The sequence below is a fragment of the Pan troglodytes genome, chromosome 6, assembly GCF_028858775.2.
Source record: "Pan troglodytes isolate AG18354 chromosome 6, NHGRI_mPanTro3-v2.0_pri, whole genome shotgun sequence".
In the NCBI taxonomy this organism is placed as follows: Eukaryota; Metazoa; Chordata; class Mammalia; order Primates; family Hominidae; genus Pan; species Pan troglodytes.
Window position 1 is genome coordinate 138,859,327 of NC_072404.2, and position 27,528 is coordinate 138,886,854.

Genomic DNA, 27,528 nt, shown 5'->3' on the forward strand with positions numbered 1-27,528 from the left:
CTTTATAATGTTTCCTCCCCTCCACATACTGATTAGCTTCCTATAACTACGTTCTATCTAAAATAAATAACTTGAAAGTTGTCTAGGTTTTATTTGGCTGTTTGTTAGATTTTAACTAATATACTTGAAAAATTTTTAAAAATTTAATGTGAAAACACATTTTAAAATGTTGTCTTTACCCCAAAATATTAATTTCAGTAACAAAATTGCATTTCAATTTAGCACTAACTTCCTAACAAAGAATACTTACTTATATAGAAATGTTTTCTCTTTATATAACTCAAAATACTATGAAAAACAAAAAACAAAATCAATAAACCGATTAAATTCCATTTCCATACTCTGTGACCTCTGTATTACCCTATTAGCAGTGAACAAAATGCCGATCATCAAACAAATACTCCTGGATCACCTAATGAGGAGGCCTCTGGGATTCTATAATCTTAGGTGTTGTGTCTGAGTGATACTTCCATCTGATCTCATCAATTTCACCATCATCAAGTATAAACGAAGCCAGCAGTGGAATCTGAGAAAAATAGTTCTTAGCCAGGATATGTTTGTGTTTGATCTTGTGAATAAATGAGCGTTCATATCCCTGCAAAGAAAAAAATCAAATTCTAGTAAATATCACAGATATATTTTGCCAGGTAAAAATACTGTCATGCCTCGGTGCCTTTGCTTGTCAATTCTTTCATCCCAGACTACCTTTATTTTTCTCACGTTGTCTATCATCATTCACAACTCAGCTCCTATGACACTTTAACCTGGAAGTTTTCCCCAACTCTCCCTCTGACTTCTCTAAGTTTAAACCACTGCTAGTTATCAACTCAATATTCATTCTTTCTCCCATTTGAGCTGGAGGCCTGATTTTGTATAGGGTGTGATGTGTCTAGCTTTCTTAGCCCTTATTCTAACTGGGGGTATCTAGTTAGAATATATATATATATATAATTATATTATTAATGTTATAGATATTGAGGTGAGAAAAAACAAAAATAAAAACAAAACAAGGAAAGTCTGAGAAACTGTCACCACCAAGAAGAATCTAAGGAGATAACTAAATATCTTCCAAGATTATTTAATTATACACAATATATATAACCTTATATAATTATATATATATATATATAATTGAATAAAGCCTTTGAAAGGAACTTTTGAGAGTGGGAAGACTCACCTATCAAGCACCTCTAGCCTTTTGCCATTACTGAGAGGTACATGTAATGAAGAAGATGAACTAGCTATCCTATCACTAAGAGCCCACCAAGCATGAGAGAGAAAGCTGAAGATTAAATATGGCTGAGGAAAAAGTGAGATGGCCTGAATTTCTGAGAACAAGGTGGAGCCACCATACTAGACCCAAACTGCCAACCTTTGAACTTTCTTGTTACATAAGAAAACTAAACCCACATTTGATTAAATCATTATAAATTGCTTTTTCTGTTCTTGTAGCTGAACCTAAATGCAACTGAGACAACAAAAAGTTATATTCATTAAATTTTCTTGTTTCTCTGTAATTACTTAGTACAGTATTTGGCACATTCAAAAGTAAATTCTGGTTAAATTAATAAATATAATCTATTACCTATTAATCTTAATTGGCCCTCTTTTCAATCAAATCACAAATAGTACCTATACTTCTTCCTAAAATTTATTTTCTGAGAATAAGACATTCCCTCAATAAAGGTCTCTTCAGAGGGTCAAATCAAAGATAAAAGAAAGTCCTGGGTGAAAGGACCAAAAGAGCAGAAAGCATTATATAGGAGTATCCTGGGCTTATTAAAATTTCCTCTTAACAGAAAAATTTACTAGGTTAAAATGTTCATCTTTTGAGCTAATCTAACTTTGTTTCTACCACTTCTTAGCCCATATTTCATTCAAGAAAAACTAACACACTTTATTATGCTATATTAACTTACACATGTACAGAACTTTATAGGTTTTCAAGGTGCCTTTACAGTACTATAAATTATTAAAGATGAGATAAATTATGATATATGTGTTCAAGGCACTAATAAGTAACTCTTAAATAACTGAATATATTTCCATATTATATTATTTATATTGTTAAGTAAAGCAAAGAAACTAAGTCTCAGAGTCATTTAATATGAAATTCCTGCTACAGTAAAAGTGTATATACTTACATACACATAGAAAACTTCCAGAAGGATTTCAATAGATTATTATATACCTAAGAAATAGTAGTTATCATTGCAACATGGAGATAGGGATGGGTGGACATCAAGAGACCTTTTTTCCCATTGAAATTAGGTCCATTCTCTTGAAATAGCCATGTGATGGTTTTAAACTATGTTCACAAATTCTTTGGGTGTACAAATAGTTCTAAGAATATTACAGAAAGGTCCCATATACCCCACACCAACATTTTCCTGAATGTTTCTCAATCTGGGTTTGTCCTATGTTTTCTTCATTATTATTAGACTGAAGGGATGGGTTTTGGGGAGGAAGACCACAGGGGTGAAGTGCCCTTCTCCTCACATCATATCAAGGGTACACACCATCAGCATGACAGCACTGCTGCTGTTAATCTTGATTACCTGGCTGAGGTAGTGCTTGTCAGGTTTCTCTACTGTAAAGGTCCTCCCCTTCCATCCATAATATAGTCTTTGGAAAGGAGTTATTATGTACAGCCCACATTTAAAGGGTAGAGAGTTATTCTCCATCTCCTTAAGAGTGGAGAGTATCTACATAAATTATTTGGAATTCTACATGAGAGATTTGTCTATTTGCCTCCCTTTATTTATTCATTCAGTCATTTTTTAAATTTTTTAAATTGATAATAATTGTACATATTTACGGGGTACATAGTGATGGGATGATACATATATCATGATCAGAGTAATTAGCATATTCATCTCAAACATTTATCATTTCTTTGTGCTGGGAACATTCGATATGCTGCGTCTAGCTATTTGAAACCATATATTGTAATTAACTATAGACAACCTACAGTGCCACAGAACAGTACTAGAACTCACTCCTCCCATCTAGCTATAATTTTTGTATCCTTAACAAATCTCTCCCTATTCCCTCAACCTCTGAGACCTTTACTTTCTACATTACATTTTTTATTCTGTTCAGATTCTAAGCCAATAATATATTGCTTTAAAATTAAAAATAAAATGCATCAAAAATTTTTAAAGTGCTTTCATAGTTACTACCTAAGTTTATTCATGACAAAAAAAAACTATGCAGAAAGCTTTAAATAATGGTCTACTCAAAGCTTCCCTATGATGAGATACCATTATCTCTTTTTTATAGATGAGAAAGCTGGGTCATTGAGACATTCACAAATTTGTCCAATTTCTCCCAGCTCATGAATGGTAAAGCTAGAATTCAGAGCCAGAGCTGCTTTTATCCTCTTTACTGATTCCACTTATTTAGCTAATCTTTCTAAAAATTTATGAAGCAAAGAGGGCAGGTTTTAATGTAAAGTTGTCAGTGACAGAGATTTGAGTTAACTGGGTCAGGATTACTGATTTTAAGTCCATGATTGTTCCTACTTTGGCCAGTGTGCACACAAGGAGAGATCAATCTGCTCCACTTAAAGTTCACATTAACGGAAGTGTTTTTCCACGTTTCCTATACCTGTTTCATATTAACTTGCAAGTATTTTTTTAACTTCTTAAGAAAGCAAATATCTCTGAACATTAAGAAAATTCTGAAAATGCTCCATCTTTCTGCAAGATATAAACTACTCTTTAACTGGGCTGAAAGTCAATAGTTAAAAGATTGTATCAGCCCAAAACCATAAAAAAGGCAAATGTTTTTCCAGTTTGTCTGCTTGCAAATCTTGGTGCCCTTTACAGAAATTCGATAAGACTGGCATTCTAAATTAGAAATGCATGTGAATAGAACATTTAATTTGATACTGCAGTAATTTGATTAAATGCACAAAGGGAGTTGTGTGGATTAATTGAAGAAGCACTGGAATATCAGCTTTGGGAATGAACTTCAATCTCATCATGGGTCCTAGATGAAATGATATTGCTAGTATTGACTATGCTTCCTGTGATTAAATATTTATGAGGCAGCTTAGTTTACTAAATATAACATTTAATACAGCTTCAACTTATTGCTACCTTTTCTTTCAATCCCTAGAGTGAAATTTTTCTTAGCCTGGCTTCTTAAAACTAAAAAAATATTTAAAAACTAAAACTTTAGCTAGTTTCTTATCTTTATATTCATCACCCCTTGTTCCACTGAAAAAAAAACAAACAGGGAATCACACTATTTTAAATGACTACTGCATTTTGTCATTTCTTTACTTTCCTTTAGCTGACACCTTGTGTGGAATTAAAGAATGCAGAGAATCAGTATTAACTCTCGGGATCCTGGACCTAGTGTAAATGGAGCTCTCTACGAACTCTTCAGGAGTCCCTCAACTTACCCATCAAAATGTTTTACAGATTGCATCATGTAAGTTACTAAAATTACAGTAAATGGCATTTAATGTTTACAGTGCTTGCTCCACTCCCAGCAAGTTGGAAGCAAATGAAAAATGGAGCATCAGAACTACACCCCATCAGTATGATTGCCATTTAGAGCACAAAATTATGAACAAAATTTGAGAGTTGGGTGTTTTTAAGCAGACTCATGATAATTAATCAAAGAAGGACAGATTCTGGGTTCCATAATACCTATCTGGTGGTAATGCACATTTATTCATTCAACAAATACTTATAAACTCCATTCTGTGACAGGCAGTATTGTAGGTATTAGAGAAATAGATGTAAATAAGCCGAACAAAATCACTGCCTTCATGGAATTTACCGTGGAATGTGCTTAAACTTGCTATTAGGAGAGACTGGTATGATGTTTAGGACTTGTAATATGTTCAAATCTCTTATATATACCTTTTATTTAATCTGTGCCATATATGCCATCCATAAATTTTTTTGCTGTTAATCCATAAGTTCTGTTTCTTAATCTGATGGAAGTATTTAAGCATGGAATATATTAGAAGGCAGTCCAGTTATCGCTAATAATTCCAATGATTAAATTAACTTCCCAAATAAAATTCAACTTTCTTACCTCTTCAATACTTGTTAGCTTGAGATGAGCAGCCGCTTCATCTTTGGTAAGAAGAATGCAGTTCCAGGGGGACCACTCCAGGGATTTATTCCATCTGACCATGACCAGATCACTGAGATTGTCGCAGGCACTGAGGACTGACTGGGACGCCCAGATGTTCTCTGTCAGGTACTGAATGTCTTGTAGCTGCATGTCAAAGCAAGTTTTAAAAACAATGTAGTTTAAATTTGTTTAAGATTATTATATTACTTGAGCAAATAATTAAATTATAGAGTATTTTTAAGTGAATTATTATTCACTAGGTTTCAATGACACATAGCCCCTTATTTTTCACTAAACTTCTGTTCATTTTGCCTAAACTACATTATCAGTCTCACAGTTGCGTCCCCATCTCTAAACCAGAGTAAGCAGTATAAATTCATTTCAGTATGCTAATTTTACCTGAATATAATCTTAATAATGCTATAATGTTACCATAATAAACATATGGTATTGAATGATTTTTAAAATTCATTAGTAAGTACCATCTTAATTTCAGGGCCATTGTAGGGACCTTTTAAAACCTTTTACTGCCATTTTACAAATGAGGAAGCTGAGATTTTTTTTTTTTTAATATGGAACACTTCACAAGTTTGCATGTCATCCTTGTCCAAGGGCCATGCTAATCTTCTCTATATGGTTCCAATTTCAGTATATGGGCTGCTGAAGCAAACACAGGAAGTTGAGATTTAATAAAGATAAGTAATTCACTTAGTGTTAATTAAAAGACTTGGTTGTTTTAATCAAAAAGAGGGGTAATGAAATAGCTGTTTAAAACTTTTTAAAAAACGTAAATCTTATCAGCTAAAACTCTTGGAATGACTTTTTATCATGGGGCCTGCATTATAAATTTAGAATTGCCAGAGAGGGACAAACTCAACAAAGTATAAGCATGTAAAAAGAACATTTTTTTAAAAAGCTTCTGTGAAAAAGTGTGAGAGGAGAAATATTTTCTGTAAAATAAGTACACAAAACCTAAACAATCTGCCAAAGTAAAAAACAAAAAGAACCTGTCATCATCAGCTACAACAGTATTTCATAAATTGGTAATTCAATATATTAAGCTCAACTAATGCATTCTAGCTTTTACTTAATGCTAAAAAAGACAATACTCTGTACACAGCTGCTATGAAAAATAAATTTATAGACCTTTAAAATTCAATGTTTTATATATTTTACTCACATTCAAAATGCATCTTGTTTACATTTTTGTTTTTAATTTAGTTGCTCAACTGTACTAATAATTTTGAAATTGTATCATACAGAATAACGTGTTTATTTGCATGTAAATGTCAAATGTGCACATAAGTGTGGTTGACAGTCTCTAAGAGCTTTCTACCTTTCAAGTAGCCATTGTACTTGAAATTTTTGCAGTAACAGAGCAATACTATTGCCTATTATATTAGGCAGTATTTGTATGCATTACAGATAAACGAGGTGACTAGTACAACACTCAAATCTCTTGTCTAAGCAGAATGTTTACTTTTTGTATATATTAACTTTCACCTTTTCATTTTACATGGCATCATGTTCACATTTAACATATGCTAATCTTTGCTGCTGTCCACAAGATTTACTATTTATGAGAATGTTCAAACATTCAAATTATGCCTCAAATACTATTACTGAAATAAATATTAATCAAAACTACACCAATTACAAGGGGGGGAAGCTACTGGACACTCATATTTGTCTGCTAATCCTAGACATTGGAAAAGTAATATAAGAGACCAAAACCCTACACAGATACGGTATTGAAATTAAATCACATCTAATGGAGATTATCCTTATCTGAAAGGTTACAATGCTCCCCTAGAATTTTTTCATTCAATATGTGTAATGGTTGATTTTACATCAACTTGATGAGGCCACCGGATACCCAGATATTTGGTCAAACGGTATTCTGGTGTTTATGTGAGGGTAGTTTTGGATGAGATTAACATTTAAGTAAGTCAGTAGACTGAGTAAAGCAGAGTGTCTTCCATAATGTGAGTGGGCTTTATCCAATCAGTTGAAGGCCTGAATAGAACAAAAAGTTCACCCTGTCCCCAAGTAAGGAAGACTGTTCCTGCCTAATGGCCATTGAATTGAGACACTGGCTCCTCCTGGCTCTATAGCAGCCTGCTGGTCATCAGACTTGAACTGGGCCATCAGCTGTTTAGGTTTTAGACTTACCAGCCTCCACAATTATGTGAGCAAATTCCTTGTAACAAATCTCCTTATATGTGTATATATATATATATATATATATATATATATATATATATATAACATATATGTATAACATTTTCTATTGGTTCTGTTTCTCAGGAGAAATCTGACTAATACAACATGGAATATTGAGGCAGCACTTGTTGGTGACTTACATTAAAGCCCTAGTACATCTAAGATTCTCTACAAGGAAATATACATCTGTCATGTCAATAATTCCTGAATAAAAGTAGCAAATAAGAATTTAAGCTGAAATAAACATCAAATTTATTAACAAAATATTCATTCTATTGGACAAAATATGTAATCATTTTAATTTGTGCTTTTCAAACTGTGGGTTGCTACCTCTTGGGTGATATCAAAGTTTTCCAAATGGAAATCAGAATAAGTAGACTGAGATTGAATAGAAAATATCAGAGTACATCCATAGGGGTAAAGATAAACACTATTTTGGAAACTTTTATTTCTGAGGCAGAACAGCATGTGTTTACATGTACGGATGCTGGGAATCAGACTGCCTAGTTTTCAATCCTGGTGCTGGTACTTAGTAGCGTAAACTTGGACAAGTTAGTCAACCACTCAGTGCTTCCCTTTCCTCACCTGCAGAATGGAAATAATGCCTATTTTGATAGGATTTTTGTGCTGATTAACTCAATAAAGTGTGTAAAGCCATATAGGTACTGAGTATTGAGAATTATCATGCATGCCTATATCAGGTTGTCATAAAAATACATTTTTACTATAGATTGAGATTTAGAAGTTTGAAAGCTACTGATTTAGAAGAATTTTTTAACAAAGCACATCACATTTGGTATCTTTTTCTTAATCTCTATAAAGTTTTCTATTCACAGTAGTGCCTATTTTCCTATTTGGTATTAAATACAATTTAGTTCATTTTAATTAGTAACTAATTTACAGAAAATTTGCCCTTATTTGACAGTCTGTGAACACAAATATCATTAATGAGGTCAATTGTGCTCTATAATATACTTTTATTAATAAGTGGCTAATGTTGGGTAGCCATATCAACAACAAGTAAGTCCTTCTGTTTTCTCACTTGCTTACCTAAGTCCAAACAGTGTCAGGAATTTGTTTTTATTTTGTAGAGACACAGACTATCCTCTGGCCTAAACCCAATAGAAAACATGGAATAACCAAAGAGACCGAAGTAGTGGTTAAGTTAGGAATTCAGGTCAGAATTCCTGATCTCACAGGCTCCACCCTCTCACAGAGCCAGAAGTTCTTACGAGAAGCAGATTACATAGGGTCAATGATCCAATGCAATGATTCATCCAAAAGAACTCTGGCCAGAAACTTTCCAGTTGTGTGGTATCATATCAACACTTTACATAGACAAGTATCAAAGCCTTTCCCTAAGGTTTTTTTTTTTTTTTTTTACTTTCTATAAGCCTTAGCTTTCACTTTTGGTGTTATTTACCATTATGGTCACATTTGGTTTACACTAATTATTACTGTTATTCATAAACACTAGTATGTGTATATGTAACATCAGTTTCTGTAAAAGTCATTCATTCATTCAACAAATATTGAGGGCCTTAAATAAAAACTTGGTACTGTATTAGGTTATAGAGGTATAATGGTGAGCAGGAGGGAAAAAAAGCATACTCCTGCCCTCACAGAGCTTACAGTCTAGTGGAATAGAGAGTCATTAAACAATCATACACACACACAAACATACATAAGATTGCAAGATAGCCTCCTTGACAAGCTTCAGCTATAATTGGCACCCCTTATTGACCATACCTGCATCAAGAAAGCAATTTTAGAATCACCTTCATAATCAGCTTCTGTATAGTAGAGCTGTTGAAGTAAACATTTGTACTTCAAAAATGATTCTCGTTTTTGAGCCTCATTCTGAAGGTTAATGCAGTTACGACACCGGTATATGCGGCGTGAGGTGGATGATACAGAAAATTCTGTAGAAGGCAAATAAAGCTGGCAACTGTGGCAAAAGTAAATCTTCTTATAAAATTTCAATGGGTCTTGAGGGACCTAAATAGTAAAAAAAGAAAAAAAAGGTCTAAAAAGCCAGGCCAGGCCAAATATGATCCCAACCAATGGAAGCATCAAAGGCTAACTTACTTATCTTAGAATGAGATTTAAAAAAAAAAGTTGGCTAATTTCTAAAATTTTATTTTTCCCTGAACTTCTTATCCTACAGAAAATCTAAATTTCAAGCAGTATTTATTCATCCTGCCAAAATATTGAAAATCTGTTATTCATCAGTTCTTAGATATTTGTGGTAAAATCACTTATAAAATTAATTGACTGAAAAAAATAGTAGGAAGAGGCTTTTTATTAGGAAAATTTAGATTTTTTTCAGTTCTATATTACATTAATTATTTCTATAGCTAGATTCGCATATAAGTAAAAACCCACTAACCCAATTGTTCTTCTCGTTTATCTTCAAAATAAATTTAGATTAGTTCAAATGATTAATTTTCAAAGTTTGAAATTCTATGTCTAAAGCAATAGACAGAAAGTAATTCTACCATAAAATCATCAATCCAATTATTCACTATGGGCTAAAGTACCATGAATGAATGAGTGAATTGTGAACATTTCAACACAAACTGAATCAAGACATATATATGCCAGTCTTTCCTAATTTATGGTACCTCTGGTTTCCATGAAAGTAAAGATCAAGCAGCAACAGAGTTTGCATGTGATATATAAGACTTTCAAAAAATATTTTTATAAAGAAGGAAATGGACATCAATGTTCTATAAATTTTTTCTCTTACTCAATGTGGATTTAAAATATTTACCATTATAATCCCTTCTAATGTTTTACTTTGTTCTGAATATCTATGTGTTACCTTTCTGCACCTTCCCCTCTACTCTGCGTTACTTTTCCTAAACACTCCATCTTCGCAAAGGGTAATATTCTTTGAAAACTTCATTGTCCCTTGTCTTGTAATTTTGGGAGATAAGAAAATATGTAAATTTAAAAGGCAGTCAATTCTTCGAGAGAAAAGAAGAGTGATCTAGGTGTATGATCAAAGATCAAGAAGACAACTTATCTGGTTCCTTTTCTTATTCTGAGATTTACACATTTTGTTTATCTTCAATGATTATTTTATCTTCATGCCTCCTAGGCATTAAATTAGCAAATGTATCAGTCAACCTCATGAAAACACGTTAGCACACGTCTCCATTATAGATGGAGCATTTACTATAATGCCATGGAAAGATATTCTCCACCCATCTGAAATTGTGCAAGAAAAAAATAACTCATTCTTAATGATTATGATGACAGAGGGCTCCATTTAAGCTACAGAATTAAACTCTACGAATTCTCCAGAGTACCTACTCCCAAAAAGTGGTTGTGGGGGTAGCGGTGTTCCTTCAAATTCTTCTCCCACTATGCAAACTAAAAATGTGCAAATGAGCCATTCCTTTTTAAAGCCAGTAACTTTTAAATCCAGCCAGTAGTTTGAGATATTAAAGAGTATATTCCCCCAAAAAAAGAAGTACAGGATAATCCATAGATGTGTCCTAGATTCAAGAACAAACTTTAAATCCTTTATCTTAATTAATATATTTATCATATACTGCAGGCAGAAATGCAACATCGTGCAGTCAGTTTGGAAAAAAATGTTTGGTTGTCTCTTTTTAAAGTAAACATGCATTTACCATGTGATTCAATATGCCACTTTCTAGGAATTTACCCCAAAACAATCAATTTACCCAAAAACTCATATCTAGTGCTTGTAATGATTTTATTCATAAAAGACCAAAACTCTCTAAACAATCCAAATGTCCTACAACTGTGAATGGATTTTTAAAGAACTCTTGTATATCCAGATATTAGAATATTTTTCAGCTATAAAAACAAACCACTGACACATTCAAAAACATGGGTGAATCCATGCAATATGCTAAGTGAAAGAAGTCAGTCTCAAAAGACTACATATAGTATGATTCCATTTATATGACCTTCTGAAATAGATAAAACTATAAAAATAAAACACATATCAGTGTTTGCCAAGGATTGGGAAGTTAGGGAAAAAGCTGACTACAAAGTGGCAGCATGAGAGAATTCTAGGGGCTGATAGGACCATTTCTTATTTTGACTGTGCTACTGGTTACATGACTCTATACATTTTTCAGAACTTACCAAAAAGAGTAAATTTTACCAAAGACAAATTTTAAAAATAAATAAAATGATATAACATTATGTAAAATTGTAGAAACTCTATCAATTGTATTACTCCAAATATAAACTGAATAAGTCTACAGAGAAAGAAGGTGGCTCAGACAAATGAAACACTGGTTTGAGTAAGAAATAATATAATGGGAACTTTTTCTCTTGGACTTTTGTTATATTTTAATATTCTTTTTGCAATACAATCAGGTTTTTAAAAATCAATTTAAAAAATATAAAAATTAAACAATTTTTATTCTTCTAGAAGTTTTGACTAAATATGAGATTTTGTTTTTTCAAAAAAGCTAAAGATGTTTAGTCAGCTTTTTAAGTAAATTTTAACTGAATATAATCATTGAAATAAAACTATAATTCTCTGACAACATACTCTACCCCAAGAGTTTTGCTAATAGTGTTTTAAATAGCTCTGCACAGTAAGAAGGCAATGAAGCATTTGTCTTGGCTTTAGAGAGCCACAGAAGCCTAACGACGCTGGAGTTGGAGAAGATAGTGTAATTCAAATATGTTACATTTGAAGTTCTCTCAGAATATCCATATGGACCTGTTCAGTAATAATTATAACTTTGTGATAAGTGTTATAAGGAACACAAACAAGGTATAACATGGAATCTCAGAAAAAAAGAATTTAATTCCCTGTGAGGCCTCATGAAGGAGAAGAGATGAGATGAGAATTGAGTCTTAGAAAATGAACAGGAATTGGCTGGGTAAATAGTGAATAGCATTCCAGGGGAAACCAACGGTATGTACAAAGCCATGGAGGCGTGAGAAATCATAATACATTCAACGTAATGCAATATTCAGTTGGAAAGTTGGTGAAGAGATTAGGAAATAATTGAAGGTTGGAAATACACATAAGTCAAATGAGTAAGTTTAATTTACCAACATAACAAAATATCATTCAAAGGAGATACTACCAATAAGATGGTATTCCACATGGACTCCCAAGTAAAGTGTTAAAGCAAAATTTGAATATACTTCAATTTACTATACCACATCTTAGGATTTTGAAACAGGAATATAGAGAAAAATGTAGAATACCTTAAGGTATTTTGCAACTTCAGGATTAAACAGAGGTGTTTTGATATAATGAAAAAAGAGTGTCGCAATTCTTTTTCTGAGTCCTTCAAGGTTATGATGTTTGACTCCTCTCATCATAAGGTCAACCTCTCTGTCAATCAATTCTAGAATTTCCTGAGTTAGTTTACATTCATGTTCCTATATAAAACACAAAAATATATGGTATAAAATTTTACAAATCACTAAGTTCACTTTCAAATTGCCACCAAAACAAACCAAAATCTACATTCCTAAAGAAATGAAACATTGTCAATAGGAGTATAAATTGGCAAAACTAATAGTTCATTTTTTGTGGTATATATAGTTTTGTTGTATATATAGTATTGTACTATATACAACAAAAACTTAAATCTTACAAATTAATTTTAAGCAAAATACTCAAGGTACAAAATAACAGATACAGTACAATTCTGTCAAATAAAATTCAAGAATAAGCAACACTAAACCATATTATTTAAAGATTTATACAGAGGTGGTAAAACTATGAAGAAAAATCAAGAAAATGACTACCATGAAAGTCAGTATGATAGTTACTTCTAGGAGATGTCAAGTGGAATTGTAATTCGAAGGGAAAAGAGGACACCAGAAACATTGGCAACTTCCTGTTTAATATTTGTTAAACTGTACGTATATATTTTATTCACTTTTCTGTCTATTTATTATAGGTCACAATATTTTTTATAAAGTAATAGAAATGTGTGGTTGGATGAAAAAGCCACAAAGCCACAAGTAACAAGCGATTAATGTAGAAATATTTATAAGGTCCTCCAATTGCCCAAGGGAAAACTGGAAGATACACAGCTTGAATGAAGGAGTCAGAAGATAAAGTCATTAATTGTAAAATAATGCTCTTCTGTACTTTGTACTACATAGTTGGTAAGGCTAATACGAGAGTCTGCATCAGTGGTCCTTTGACCTGGAGGCACTTTAGAAGGACCTGAGGGAGATTTTTAAAAATTTTAATATTGTCCTCATACCTGAGGAGCTAATTTAACTGCTCTGAAGTGGGGCCTAGGTATTATACTCATTTATGCTCATATTCATTCATGCTGTCCCTCCCTCAGGCTCTCCAGGTGATTCTAATATGTACTGAGGTTTAAAACTCACTGGTCTGTATTAGTAACTATCATCAAAATAACACCTATTATTTATTGAGGCCCCCTCTTTGTAAGGCACTATATTAAGTTTTTATGTTTATATATGTGTGTGTATATATATCTACATACATGTAGATAGATACACACATATTCTCAAAGCAACTAATTTTACAAATGACAAAACTGATTTTCATAAATATTAACTTATTTTAAGGTTGTGCAGCCATAAATGGAGTCAGAATTTGAGTTGTACTTAAAGACTTTAATCCTCTATCAAAATATTTTCAAGTAAATGTATATATGAATATTTCATACTAAACATATTAAGATATGCATAATTTGCCTTTTATGAGTCCATCCTTTGGCCTTTTTATTACTGGTCCTAATTATGTCAGGATTTATATTGTATTCCCTATGCACTCTCTTTTTCCCAATCTGGTCTTTTTACTGCCCTCTATAAGTATCATGTTTATTTCCTACCTCTGGACCTATTGCTTCTCCCTCCCTACCTATCTCTGTCTTTCAAGGTGGGTCACTACACAAACATCTTTGAAAAGGTAGTCCAGAAAAAAGGCAGTCAATGCCTCTGCTGCTATGGAGATCTGTCTCCCTGGAAGAACCATTTACCCAATTATTTAATGTGTTTTAAGAGTTTTGTGTGCCTTGGAGGACAGACACACAAACTCATCCACAGAAAGAGCGTTCTTTACAGTTAGGAGTAAAGAAACCTACACAGGGTATCAAAATGTTATGCTTATGAAATTCTCAGGTTTGTAATCATGTAGCTCACTTAGATGGACCTAAATATGGCTGATAGTTTTCAGTTGTTATATATAGTGAACCACTGATTTTCATTACAATATCTATGCCTATATGTTCTGGCAATCTGGGCCATATCGATGACCAAAATAGACTGACCATGCAGTTACCTAATCCATTGCTTATGTATAAACTTTAGTTAATACCGATGATCACACAGAAACAACCTATATTTCTATGCTATACTGAACGAACATCTGCCAAGTGTCTTATTAACTTGAGAACTCACAAGCACAATTCAGAACCCAAATACTTTTTACCTGTATTGCCCACTTATTATATAAGCTTACATTAAATATTGAGCTTACATTATGGTCAGGATAAATTAAATAAAATAATATAAATTATTTAATTTATTTACACTGACCATAATGTAAGCTCAATATTTCCTTTAATTTGAGCTATAAAATGCAAGAGCTATACCAATGGTCCTAATAACAGTAGGGTTTCCCTTTTAATTAGGAATGTAGACAACATATTCATTGTAATGAATGTTTGAGTGTGCTGCCCAGATCAGCCCTACTTCAGCACTGAAGCAGACTCTCAGCGGCAGGTTGTGGTAGCTGATAGCTCTCCACTGAGCTTCTCTCTGAGAATTCCCTGTGCTGAAGAGAGCCATCTTGCCTACAGATAGACAGCTACCATCAGCTGAAAACAAACTGCCTCATCTAAGGTCATGTTTCTTCTCAGGGACATCCTGAATCAAATGACTAATTGTTGTGGCAGTATAAAGACCCAGGATCCTGTGAGAGTGTGGGGTATGTGAAAACAAAAATTAAATCAAGTCCTGGCCCAGGTCCAGCTCATAATGGATCTACTGGGCCACCCAGCATTTATTTCCCTGGTCCTTGAATATATAACTGGAATAGAATACTTTATAGTTGGCACAGCCTCATTACCCTTGATTTCTTGACCTGTGGAGTAAGAGCTATCATGATGAGGAAGACCAAGTGGAAGCCCCTGAACTGCCCTTGTCTGGGAACAGAGGAGGTGAAAGTAAAAATGGCCCCAATTACTACTTGGGAAATGTTTGCTTCCTGCCCCTGTAACTCTGGACTCTTCAAGTTTAGAGGCCCTAATTCCTGGAGGAAAAATGCTTCTAATGTAAGACATAGCGCAAGTCCTATTAAACTCTGAGCTACAACTAATGCCTAAGCTCCGCAGGCCAAGAGACCTGCGGGCAAGGCAAGTGTTTTCTTGCTTATAGAGGTAACTGACTCTGATCTTCAAAAGGCAATGGTGCAGTTATTACCCAATAGGGACAGAGAAGAATATGTTTGGCACCCAGGTAATGGGCATTTCTTGGTATATCTTTGCCTGATTTTGACAGTAAATGGAAGTCTGGTAGCCTCAGACTGAGAAAAGCATAGTGACCTGTGGTTCAGACTTCTCAAGATGCAAGTCACTCCAAAAAGTGGGTCACCTGGACCAGTCAAGATGCTAGTTTAGGGAGAAGGAAATCTAAAATAGATAGTAGAGGAAGGAAACAGTGAGTATCTCTTGTGGCCTTAAAGCCAATGACTACACTAGGGGCTGCAGTTTTTCTTAACCTTGCTTTGGGGCCTATCTAAATCCAGAGGAGCTAATCCTAAAACCTACAACATGAAGTGGATCCAGGCAGCAGCGTGTGTATTCTCCCCATCCTGGCAGATTGTTGGCTGACAACTCTCAAGCGAGGCTCTTTCTGAGAATTGCTCTCTATTAAAGAAAGTTATCTCATCCAAAGCTATGCCCTTCTGGGGCAGCCCATCCAATATGTGGTCAAAGTGAGAGTAAATTGTCCTGGTCCCTTGCCTAAATTCAGGACAACTCTGGATGGCCTTTCCAGTTTTAGAATTCCCCGTGACACTGGCTGAAGTCATTGTTCAGAATCCACCACAATTTAATTTCTCTATCCTCCCGATTCTGATTTCTCTACTGCCTCACAGGAATTATCCTGATAGCACTCTCCAACAAACTTCCTGAATATAAACCCCATCTCTGAGTTTGTTTCTTGTTTCTTGGGAAAATTTGATCTGTGACATCCACTAACTTTGTTTTCATTAAAAGTAGGATTAAGAACACAGAAAATCAATAATTGATGAGAAAAAAGATAAAAATACAATGGTGCTGCTTTAAAACTGCTAAAAATCAATTTTTCACTGAAAAAATGTCAAAATATGTAGATTATAATTGCTGTTTATGTAATTATTAATCTCATGCTATACTGCATATATTTGCATTCATTGCATAAAGATATATTTACATTCATTATATTTACATTTATTATGTATTATAACATATTGTGAGAACTTTTAGGTAAATATTAATGCATAAACCACATCCTTCCCAAATTATACCAAAACAATTCTTAATGTAAAACACTTTACTTGTTTTAGTATTTCATTAATTTTTTTTTATTGACAGTGAACTCTACCCCCAAACTAAGAGAAAGTTAACATACCTTTACAGTGTGTTTAAGAGTTAACAGCACATCCAGCCTCTCATCTTGGGAGATATTTTTCAGCATAATGCACTTATAGATATTTTGCAGCTCTCTGGCTCTGATGGTGAACTGCGTATCCATCTCAATTGTTTTGCCATTAGGGGTTCTCCATATTTTTGGAGCTGAACACTTAAAAATAATATTATGTTTATAATTATCAGTTAATTAGAAACTACGTATAACAATTTTGCTCCTTCTACTAAAAGTCTACCTTAATATCATGTGCTTTATAACTAAAGTATTGCTAAAGCTTATGAAAATTAATTTAAGAATTTGCAGATCAGGCAAAAGTAAAATATTTTAGAAAAAAACAAATAAGAATGACAGTTATTCAGTCTGTAGAAGTTCATACACTTCTACAATATTCAGGATTTGCTACTAGTTTTTTATGTTGAATTGTTTGAGAGATGTATGGAATTACTCATTAACCCCATGAGGACAATTATTTGCTTGGTTCAATTATATTGAGTGTATATAAATATGTCTTGATCCTGCCTTGCCAATTGAAGATAACTTTTGTAGAGTAATTATGACAATCCTCAATATATTTAGACCTAAAGATATACCAAAAAGGGACTCTGTGAGTTATGGTTTAATGTCCTATAAAAATACTTCTATAAGAAGTTCAAAATTCTTCTCAAAGCAGATGTCCATAGTGAAAGAGCTATATTGCTATCTTAACAGTGCTGGGCTGTGGTTCCTGCCTCCCTGATGCTGGCTAAGATTCTCACTTCCTATTTCCAAATCTGGCTTGGTGCCTCCCAACCTAGCCCACCTCCTAAATGAAGGGCCAAAAATGAAGTTCACTTGCCCTGAAGCTCATCTGAGGACTCCCAGGCTAAGAATTCAGAGATTAGAGACAGGAGGTGAAATTAGTCCTCTACCGACTCAGGAAACAGGATAATCTTTAATGATGATACCTCTGTGTTTGCCACTGCTTCTGTTCCCTCTGACAGGGACATTTAGAGGAGATGCCTTCACCCAGAAATTTCACAGTGAACACTGTCTATTAGCTCTTCCACTTTAGGGTACAAAGCTGCTCAGTTTCTTTCCCTAATGATAATTTTTCAGAAACAAGACTATGTTGATCATGACAATTCTTCAAAAACATGTTGGATGTTTTTGTAGGTTAACTGTAATTGCTCTGGTGTCCTTGTAATACAATTTACACCATACTTGCAAACATTTAAATCTTAGATGTGATCTAATGTAAGGTTTAAATGGAAGCTCTGTGTATTGGAACAGATCATCAGGAATATGGACTAACCAAATAGAGACATTATATAAAACTGTATTTAGAATGACAGTAGGCTGGGTGCAGTGGCTCATTCCTGTAATCCCAGCACTTTGGGAGGCCGAGGCGGGCAGATCACGAGGTCAGGAGATCGAGACCATCCTGGCTAACACGGTGAAACCCCGTCTCTACTAAAACTACAAAAAATTAGCCGGGCGTGGTGACGGACACCTGTAGTCCCAGCTACTCGGGAGGCTGAGGCAGGAGAATGGCATGAACCTGGGAGGCGGAGCTTGCAGTGAGCCGAGATCGCGCCACTGCACTCCAGCCTGGGCGACAGAGCAAGACTCTGTCTCAAAAAAAAAAAAAGGAAAAGAAAAAAACAATGACAGTATCAGGAGGGAATTTTAGTTGTAACATCAATTTACAACTAATTTTTTATATTTCACATTAGCTAAATCACATTGAGAACGGCAAAGCTACCTCTTAAAAACAACTATATTTGATATATTCTCAAAGTAATGGCATCATATTCAGATCAAAGCCAAAATGAATGTTATTCAGAGGTAGGAATCTTCATCAGAAACTTTAGATTCTCAGCTCCAGTTTCAATCCAGTAAATGAGAAGCTGCAGCCCTATAATTAATTTAAATTGTTACAGCATAAATTCAATATTAAATAATGTATTATTATCAGACTGATATAATTAAGATTGATTAAAAGCTTATAAGGAAAATAGCTCAATAATAAAATATTTTATCATTCAATTCTCATCACTTAGAAATAAAATAATTTTTAAATGCATATAGCCTTATTTTGGGTAGGCCTCAGAGTGTTACTGAAGTTTGATGCTTATTTTAAAGCTCTTTTTAAAAAGTTTTTAAAGGCTAGGGCTAAGTTTCATGCTGTAATATTCTAAAGTCTAACCAATGTCTTAATCTTTGCATACAATTTTCCTCAGGTTTGCTGTATTAAATGCAATTGCTTTTCTTCCAGTAATTTGGACAACACCTTTTAATCTGCATGGTGGTAAATTATTTCATTTGTAATAATTCAAATACAATGACCTTTTTATGAAACACCCACTTTACCTATCACATTGTATTTTTCAGTTGATAGACTGATTTAACTCTGTCTTCCCCCCCAAGTTTTTAGCCCTAACAAATATAGCATAATGTGGTTAGATCTTGGTTTCCAAATACATTCTTCATCTGAGTCCTTTCCACCTTTCCATTTTGAACTCAAACCCTACCTCTTCCATAAAGATTCCTCTAACTACTATAGTTTGAAACAATTATATCACTTGTATGTGAAATCCTATTGCACTTGTAAAAACACACAAGTATACAATGTCTCTATTTCAGTGACTACAGGCAATGAAATTTGGATCCAAATTACTTTATAATTGTTTTATGTTTGCTAATTCCATTTCTCCCAAAAGAGTATGAGAAATAAATTTCTCGGCCGGACACGGTGGCTCACACCTGTAATTTCAGCACTTTGAGAGGCCAAGGCAGGCAGATTACTTGAGGTCAGGAGTTCAAGACCAGCCTGGCCAACATGGTGATAACTCATCTCTACTAAAAACACAAAATTTAGCTGAGTGCGGTGGCACTCACCTATAATCCCAGCTACTTGTGAGGCTGAGGCAGGAGAATTGCTTCAACCCAGGAGGTGGAAGTTGCAGTGCACCAAGTCTGCACCACTGCACTCCAGCCTGGGCAACAGTGCAAGACCCCATCTCAAAAAAAGAAAAAAGAAAAAAGAAAAGAAAAGGAAAGAAATAAAGAAAGAAAGAGAAAGAAATTTCTCATGTAGTTCTATATATCTCACAGTGTCTACAATACTCTTTCATTCATTCAACAAATATTTACTGTGTTTACTATACATTAATCAATGTATTAGGCACTGAGTAGATAAAATACTATCCTGGTTTCAAGAACTCTCAAATCTCATGGGATGGAAGGGTAAGAAAATGAGTAATTAGAAAAAAAGATGAGTACGCTTGATGACTGTAGATAAATAGGTAACTATGGGTTGCTATGAAGCACTTAACTGGTAAAAAGAAAGTATCTAAGATGAAATCTGAAGAATAACTAGGAGTTAGCCAGATTAAAGGGAACCGAGTGATACAATCAAAGAATCCTAGATTTGAAGTTCAAGTTCCCTAGAGCTGGCACTGAAAAGATATTAAAAAATCTGTTCAGCAAAGCTGTTTTTATACTTAGATGTATTTCTGCCAACACAGATAACTTGATCTTCAAGCCTAGGCTTTTTTGATTTCAGGGCTTAAGGTGTTTTTAACTCTGACACAGGAAAAATGTCAACTTTGCTTATTTCTCTTCCCTATTTCCTTTTTTCTTTGAAAGCTTTGGCTGTGATAACAGATATACAACAATCATGTACTTAAATTGCTTCAGAAAATAGGAGCATAATAAATTCCATTTAGCTGCCAACAAAAGAGACAGCACAGACCCTGGAAGAGAGAAACAGAAGAACAGCAGGAAGACACATTTCAGGGAAAGGAAGGTGGAGAAATAACAAGAACCTTGAGAGCAGCAGGCTTCCACAAAAAAGAAGAAATGACTGCACTAGGAAAGTAGATATTTTCTTCCTCTTAAATTAATTATCAAGCCCCTAAGGACACAAATTAAGAATAGCCCTAACTCCCCACAGAAGCTACTATATAGTGATCAACCTTTCTTTTACACAGCACAGGGGTTTTGCTCAGCCATAGCAGCACCCTTATTTCATGCAGAGTTCAGAAAGAGGCAGTGGCACTTTCCTGCCCCACTAACTGTTAGCTACCTGGGTATGGAGAAAAAGCATTTAAAAGACACAGCTAACATGGATTGCAGTTCTTTAAGCCTGCAATTGTGAATAGTGTACAAATCAACGGGCATCAAATAAATAAATGGCCTTGACTCAAGGAAAAATATCTTACAGAAATTCAAATGGTCTCTACAGAGTTTGGGTAAATAACACCCAAAGATATATTAGAAACCAGCTGATGATTTTTGATGCAAACTTCTTGACCTGAATTTCTTCACCTCTGTCAAACTTTGTGAGTTTTTTTGTTTTTTTGTTTTTTGTTTTCTGATGGAGTCTCACTCTGTTGCCCAGGCTGGAGTGCAATGGTGCAATCTCGGCTCACTGCAGCTTCCACCTCCCGGGTTCAAGTGATTCTCCTGCCTCAGCCTCCTGAGTAGCTGGGATTACAGGCACCCGCCACAATGCCCGGCTAATTTTTTTTTTTTTTTTTGTATTTTTAGTAGAGACATGGTTTTACAATGTTGGTCAGGCTGGTCTCACCATGTTGGTCAGGCTGGTCTCAAACTCCTGACCTCGCGATCCACCTGCGTTGGCCTCCCAAAGTGCTGGGATTACAGGCGTGAGCCACCATGCCCAGCCACGTTTTTAATATTTGATACCCTGTGGAAGTCAATATTTGGTGACTTAAAATTACTAATTATTTAATGCTTTAAGAATCTTTAGAGTTAGCCTTTTATTAAGAATGAGGACATAGTATAGAGCCTATTATAATCTATTAGTTCAATGCTTTGACTGGACAAATTTAAGACTGTATAATTCATTATTCAGAGACATTCTATGTTCAGGAAAAAAGGATTAAAAATAAAATATTGTTTCAATAAACCACACAGTATTTGGACTCAAAAAAGTGAAACTGAAACTAAAATATAAAATTGTATTCTCCAAAGTTATTTCCAAATTAAAGGAAAGTAAATGTTTCTCTGGATGTATCTGTATATTGTGGTGTTAAATGAAGATCTTCAAATTCACATATGGCACTGGTTGTTTGTTAATTTTGACATCTGAAAAAACTCTGACCTTGTCTACTTGCAGGGATTAATTATAAGCTATCTTTTCTTAAAATCAAAAACGTTAGAATAATAAGTTACTTCATTCAAGTTTTATGAAATCAACACTGACTCCTCCTGAATATTAGAGATAATACTAGGCTTGGGGGTGGGGGAGGTTGACAAGCATAGAGAAAAACAGACATTTTATAAGTATTCACATCAAAAGACTAAAATTTATCTTAATCGTCTTCTTAGTATAGAATCATATACAAAAAGGTGATTTAAATGATTCTGAATTAGAGTAACAGTGAGTTTTTAATTCACTATAGCAGGCTAAAAGCAGGCCAGAAGTCACTGTTAGTCAACATTTTTAAACACTGGACTAATTAGGCTATGTGCACTGACTGGGAGTTATCGTCAAGTGTAGCTGATCCATATTGTGGTGTGTTCTTCCTGTCCCAATACAAGTCTTTAGTCAAAACTGAAGGAAAGTCCCATTGTATCAACTAAAATGTCAATTTCCTTTAAAATTTAGCCTGGAGATTGATGAGATTAACTGGTTTATCAGCTGGGGTAACTGTGGGTTTAGAACTCCAATTCTAAAACATGTGACCCACAAAACACCTTTGCCTTGATTTCTACAAATTCTTGTGGCTAACTTCATCCTTCCCTCAATTCTCTGCCTTTCACCTTTCTGTGTTACCCTGTATCCATCTGGACATGGAGCCCAGCTTATTTATCTGGTTTCCTCTCCCTTTCCAAAAATAAAATTATGTTGCGTTTAATATTTCCTTTATTTAGTCACATAACTAAAGAAGTCACAAAAAGTCACACTGTACACCCACTGCCTTCCAATTCTCTCCTCACTTTACCTTATCTAGTTCCCTCTAGGACAACTCTTGAAAACTTCCATTTTCCTGGAATAGAACAATTCTTTCTGTACTCAGGATCCTTCAGAGTCTCAAATTCCACCCCAACAGCTTATCAAAGTATTTACAAAAAAACAAACACAAAAAAATAGATCTTCCTTCCTCCTAGGAATTCTGGTAAACAGAATTTTTAAATTTCTCCATTTCACTTTTTTTTTTTTTTTTTTTTTTTTGGTGAGATTTACATGAAGACCATCTTAGAGTGCCACACCTCATGAGAAAGGGTAGTGGTCATCAACTGACTCTGGAATCACTTTCATATGTTGGGCCTTGATCCATTTATGGATACTCCATAATTTCAAGAAGTTGAGTTAAATGTTTACAGACAATGCTAGACATGGGGACTGGGGTAGGGAATGTTCTGGGCATAAAGAAGAATAGATATTGTGTAAGTATATACAACAATAGAATTTTAAATAGTTTGCAGGAAATAGAAAACAGTATGATGGCACTAGTGGGAAAATTCTACAGAAGGCTCAGCATCAAATAAAGAAAGGTGACACCCATCTTCCCTGTCCATGGACACTCAGAAGCTTCCAGCTCCTTTGAATATTCATGTTGCCCTGGGCCCACACTCTCTTCTCTGGTGAGGTTAACAATTAAGTATCCCAGTGATGAAGCAGGATGCAAGGTAAAGCGATTTGCTAAACAAATAGGTTTATTTCAAAAGATGACTCCAGAGAAGTATGAATATTATAGCTTTCCTACAGTAAATTCATCTTTCCTAGAATTAATATATTTAAGCATTTAAAATGACAGTATCTACATTACATAATTTCTTGATGATACTTGGAATACAAAATTATACAACCACTATTTCTGTCCCTTATTCTTCCTCCCTACCTTCTTCCACAAACATTTATTGACACTGTGGTAAGAACTGTGCTAAGATATGAGGATACAGAGATAAATGACAACTCTTTCCTTTAAAGGTTCAAAATCTGGAAAGAATTCAGGCATGTAGGTACAATAAAGATTGCATACTATGTACAAAGACAGAGATGAGACAGTCTCATGAGAGCATATACTACAGGCTAGAGTAGGTGGACCAGCATTTGCTTTCTGGAAGAAGAGGCATCTGAGCTTGTTTCAGGGTCAATAGCTAGCTACTGAGGAAGGAAGGAAGGAAAGGATGTTCCATGTAAAGGCACCCAATGCAAAAGGATCGAGAGCACCTGGTCTTTCTGGGATATGCAAGTAATCAAGCATGGCTGAAGCAGTGTGGGTATAGTATTCAGGGAGAGATGGCAGTGATACAACAGTGAGATAAGTGAGGTTTGCAAACATGAAAATCCTTGTTCCCTAAGGGCAGTGAGGAAGGACAGGGTCAGAGTTGTGTTTAGTGAGGCCACTTTGGCAGTGATATAGATAATGGAGGAGAGAATTGAGACGTGAAACTGGAGGCAGCAGCTCAATTTGGAAACATAAAGAAATCCAGATGAGAAGAAAATCCAGATTCAATTATGTCAGGGTCGAGCTCATGCATACAAGATAAGGCAAGACCTGTCTCATGACATCCTCCCAGGGGAGATAGGAAGGCCTATTTGATATATGCAGAGTCATCAGGACACCAGGGCAGAGCTTTTTCCCTACAGGCAATGGTAGTGGGTTTGGAAAGGAAGAAGTAAAGAATTAAGGAGGTATTAGGAATCCAACTTACAAGGGATGTAAAGGACCTCTTCAAGGAGAACTACAAACCACTGCTCAATGAAATAAAAGAGGACACAAACAAATGGAAGAACATGCCATGCTCATGGATAGGAAGAATCAATATCATGAAAATGGCCATACTACCCAAGGTAATTTATCGATTCAATGCCATCCCCATCAAGCTACCAATGACTTTCTTCACAGAATTGGAAAAAAACTACTTTAAAGTTCATGTGGAAGCAAAAGAGAGCCCGCATTACCAAGACAATCCTAAGCAAAGAGAACAAAGCTGGAGGCATTATGCTACCTGACTTCAAACTATACTACAAGGCTACAGTAACCAAAACAGCATGGTACTGGTATCAAAACAGAGAGATAGACCAATGGAACAAAACAGAGGCCTCAGAAATAACACGACACATCCACAACTATCTGATCTTTGACAAACCTGACAAAAACAAGAAATGGGGAAAGGATTCCCTATTTAATAAATGGTGCTGGGAAAACTGGCTAGCCATATGTAGAAAGCTGAAACTGGATCCCTTCCTTACACACCTTATACAAAAATCAATTCAAGATGGATTAAAGACTTAAATGTTAGACCTAAAACCATAAAAACCCTAGGAGAAAACCTAGGCAATACCATTCAGGACATAGGCATGGGCAAGGACTTCATGTCTAAAACACCAAAAGCAATGGCAATAAAAGTCAAAATAGACAAATGGGATCTAATTAAACTAAAGAGCTACTGCACAGCAAAAGAAACTACCATCAGTGTGAACAGGCAACCTACAGAATGGGAGAAAATTTTTGCAATCTACCCATCTGACAAAGAGCTAATATCCAGAATCTACACAGAACTTAAACAAATTTACAAGAAAAAAACAAACAACCCCATCAAAAAGTGGGCATAGGATATGAAGAGACATTTCTCAAAAGAAGACATTTATGCAGCCAACAGACACATGAAAAAATGCTCATCATCACTGGTCACCAGAGAAATGCAAATCAAAACCACAATGAGATACCATCTCACACCAGTTAGAATGGCGATCATTAAAATATCAGGAAACAACAGATGCTGGAGAGGATGTGGAGAAATAGGAACGCTTTACACTGTTGGCGGGAGTGTAAGCTAGTTCAACCATTGTGGAAGACAGTGTGGCGACTCCTCAAGGATCTAGAACTAGAAGTACCATTTGACTTAGCGATCCCATTAGTGGGTATATACTCAAAGGATTATAAACCATGCTACTATAAAGACACATGCACATGTATGTTTATTGCGGCACTCTTCACAATAGCAAAAACTTGGAACCAACCCAAATGTCCATCAATTAAGAAAATGTGGCACATATACAACATGGAATACTATGCAGCCATAAAAAAGGATGAGTTCACATCCTTTGCAGGGATGAAGCTGGAAACCATTATTCTGAGCAAACTACCACAAGGACAAAAAACCAAACACCACATGTTCTCACTCATAGGTGGGAAGTGAACAATGAGAACACTTGGACACAGGGTGGGGAACATCACACATGGGGGCCTGTCATGGGGTGGGAAGCAGGGGAGGGATAGCATTAGGAGAAATACCTAATGTAGATGATGAGTTAATGGGTGCAGCAAACCAACATGGCACATATATACCTATGTAATAAACCTGCATGTTCTGCACATGTACCCTAGAACTTAAAGTGTAATAAAAAAAAGAAACAATGTATGCTAAAGCAGAGGACTTAGTAAGTGCTCAAAATCACTATTAAATAATTAACCAAGGATTTAAAAAAAGATTTGAGGAGGTATTAAACAATAGAATAAACAGGTTGGTGGCTAGATGGAGAAGTCAAAAATAATACCCAGGTTTCTGTCTGGAGCAACTGAGTAGATGATGAAATTTCATACAGATAGGTTATATGCTACAGAACAAGATCAGTTTACAGGTGAGGGGGCAAGGGATAGTAAGGTGATAGGACTTAGGGTTCATCATGTCTCCTTGAAGTGTAATCTTGGGAAATCCAAAGAGCAGTGACAGTAGGCCATTGGATATATGATGTAGAAGCTCCTTAAAGGGATCTGGCATGGAACTATAGGGAGTTCTGGGATGCAGGTAGTAGCTAAAGCCACAGATAAACTGAGATCAAATAAAGGAGTGAAGAAGATGAGAGGAGGGCATTTAGACTATCAAAAATATGGTTTTTAAGAACAAATGTCCTCAAATAATAAGAACCATAGAAATAGAAGCACTAGAGGCTAACATCTTAGAGAAATGCACCCCTTTTCTTCGTAGCTGAATTGACTTTAAATTGTTTGGAAAGACTAGGTTTATAAAAGAAAATTGGTCACTATGGAAACAGACTATTCAATATCAAACAGGCAGTTTGACCACAAAAGTGGTAATTACTTTAGTTTTTTTCCTTAATTATATGTTTTCATGGTTTTCAATAATCATATATTCTTTCGGTCAGAAATTTGAAGTCAGTTAATGATGTGGTGAGCCAAAGCAAAAATACTAGTCTATAGCTATTTCTCCCAGGTTGCTTACCATCAGAGCACCCCAGACCTAGATGTTTCCTGACTTTGATACTCTGCATTTTATCACAGTATACAACTTATCTAATTTATATAGCCAATCTAAATCTAAATGAACAGAGTCACAAGAAATGTGTCTCCATCTTTTCCTTCATGGCCAATCCCCTTAATTAAGAATGTATGGACTTCATATTACCTACCAATTTTTACTCTAGGCTGCTATTAAAATCTAAAGCTATACCAGAAAAAAATAAATCAAATTTTAAGAAATATGTCATCAAAATCCTAAACAAAATTCATGTAAGTTCCTGCAATCTAAGTCTCTTGTCTGGTACATTATTCTACATTTTTTAACTCAGAATACATTCATATTTAAATAGTAGTCACTTCA

General features: G+C 34.9%; 1 protein-coding gene and 1 non-coding gene across 5 annotated transcripts in view; both read right to left on the bottom strand.

Moving 5' to 3' along the window:
• Positions 1-327: 327 nt before the first annotated feature.
• IQUB (IQ motif and ubiquitin domain containing) overlaps positions 328-27,528 on the bottom strand; it is an 82,958-nt gene continuing 55,757 nt past the window's right edge. For 2 of the 4 annotated variants that reach the window (XR_010158979.1, XR_010158980.1), the window contains exons 9-13: positions 16,930-17,100; positions 12,532-12,708; positions 9,099-9,318; positions 5,056-5,241; positions 328-595 (exon numbers count right to left, since the gene is read on the bottom strand). Coding sequence is in view for 2 of the 4 variants with exons in the window: in XM_003318749.7 (XP_003318797.3) it covers positions 413-595; positions 5,056-5,241; positions 9,070-9,318; positions 12,532-12,708; positions 16,930-17,100 (966 nt within the window). In the remaining 2 variants the exon portion in view is untranslated. Of the gene's footprint in view, positions 596-5,055; positions 5,242-9,069; positions 9,319-12,531; positions 12,709-16,929; positions 17,101-27,528 lie in introns of all 4 variants that reach the window. The other 2 variants (XM_003318749.7, XM_016958089.4) reach the window with 1 other exon arrangement.
• LOC112209837 (U6 spliceosomal RNA) lies at positions 5,664-5,770 on the bottom strand. Its single transcript, XR_002944839.1, has one exon. It is a non-coding gene; the product is annotated as a U6 spliceosomal RNA (small nuclear RNA).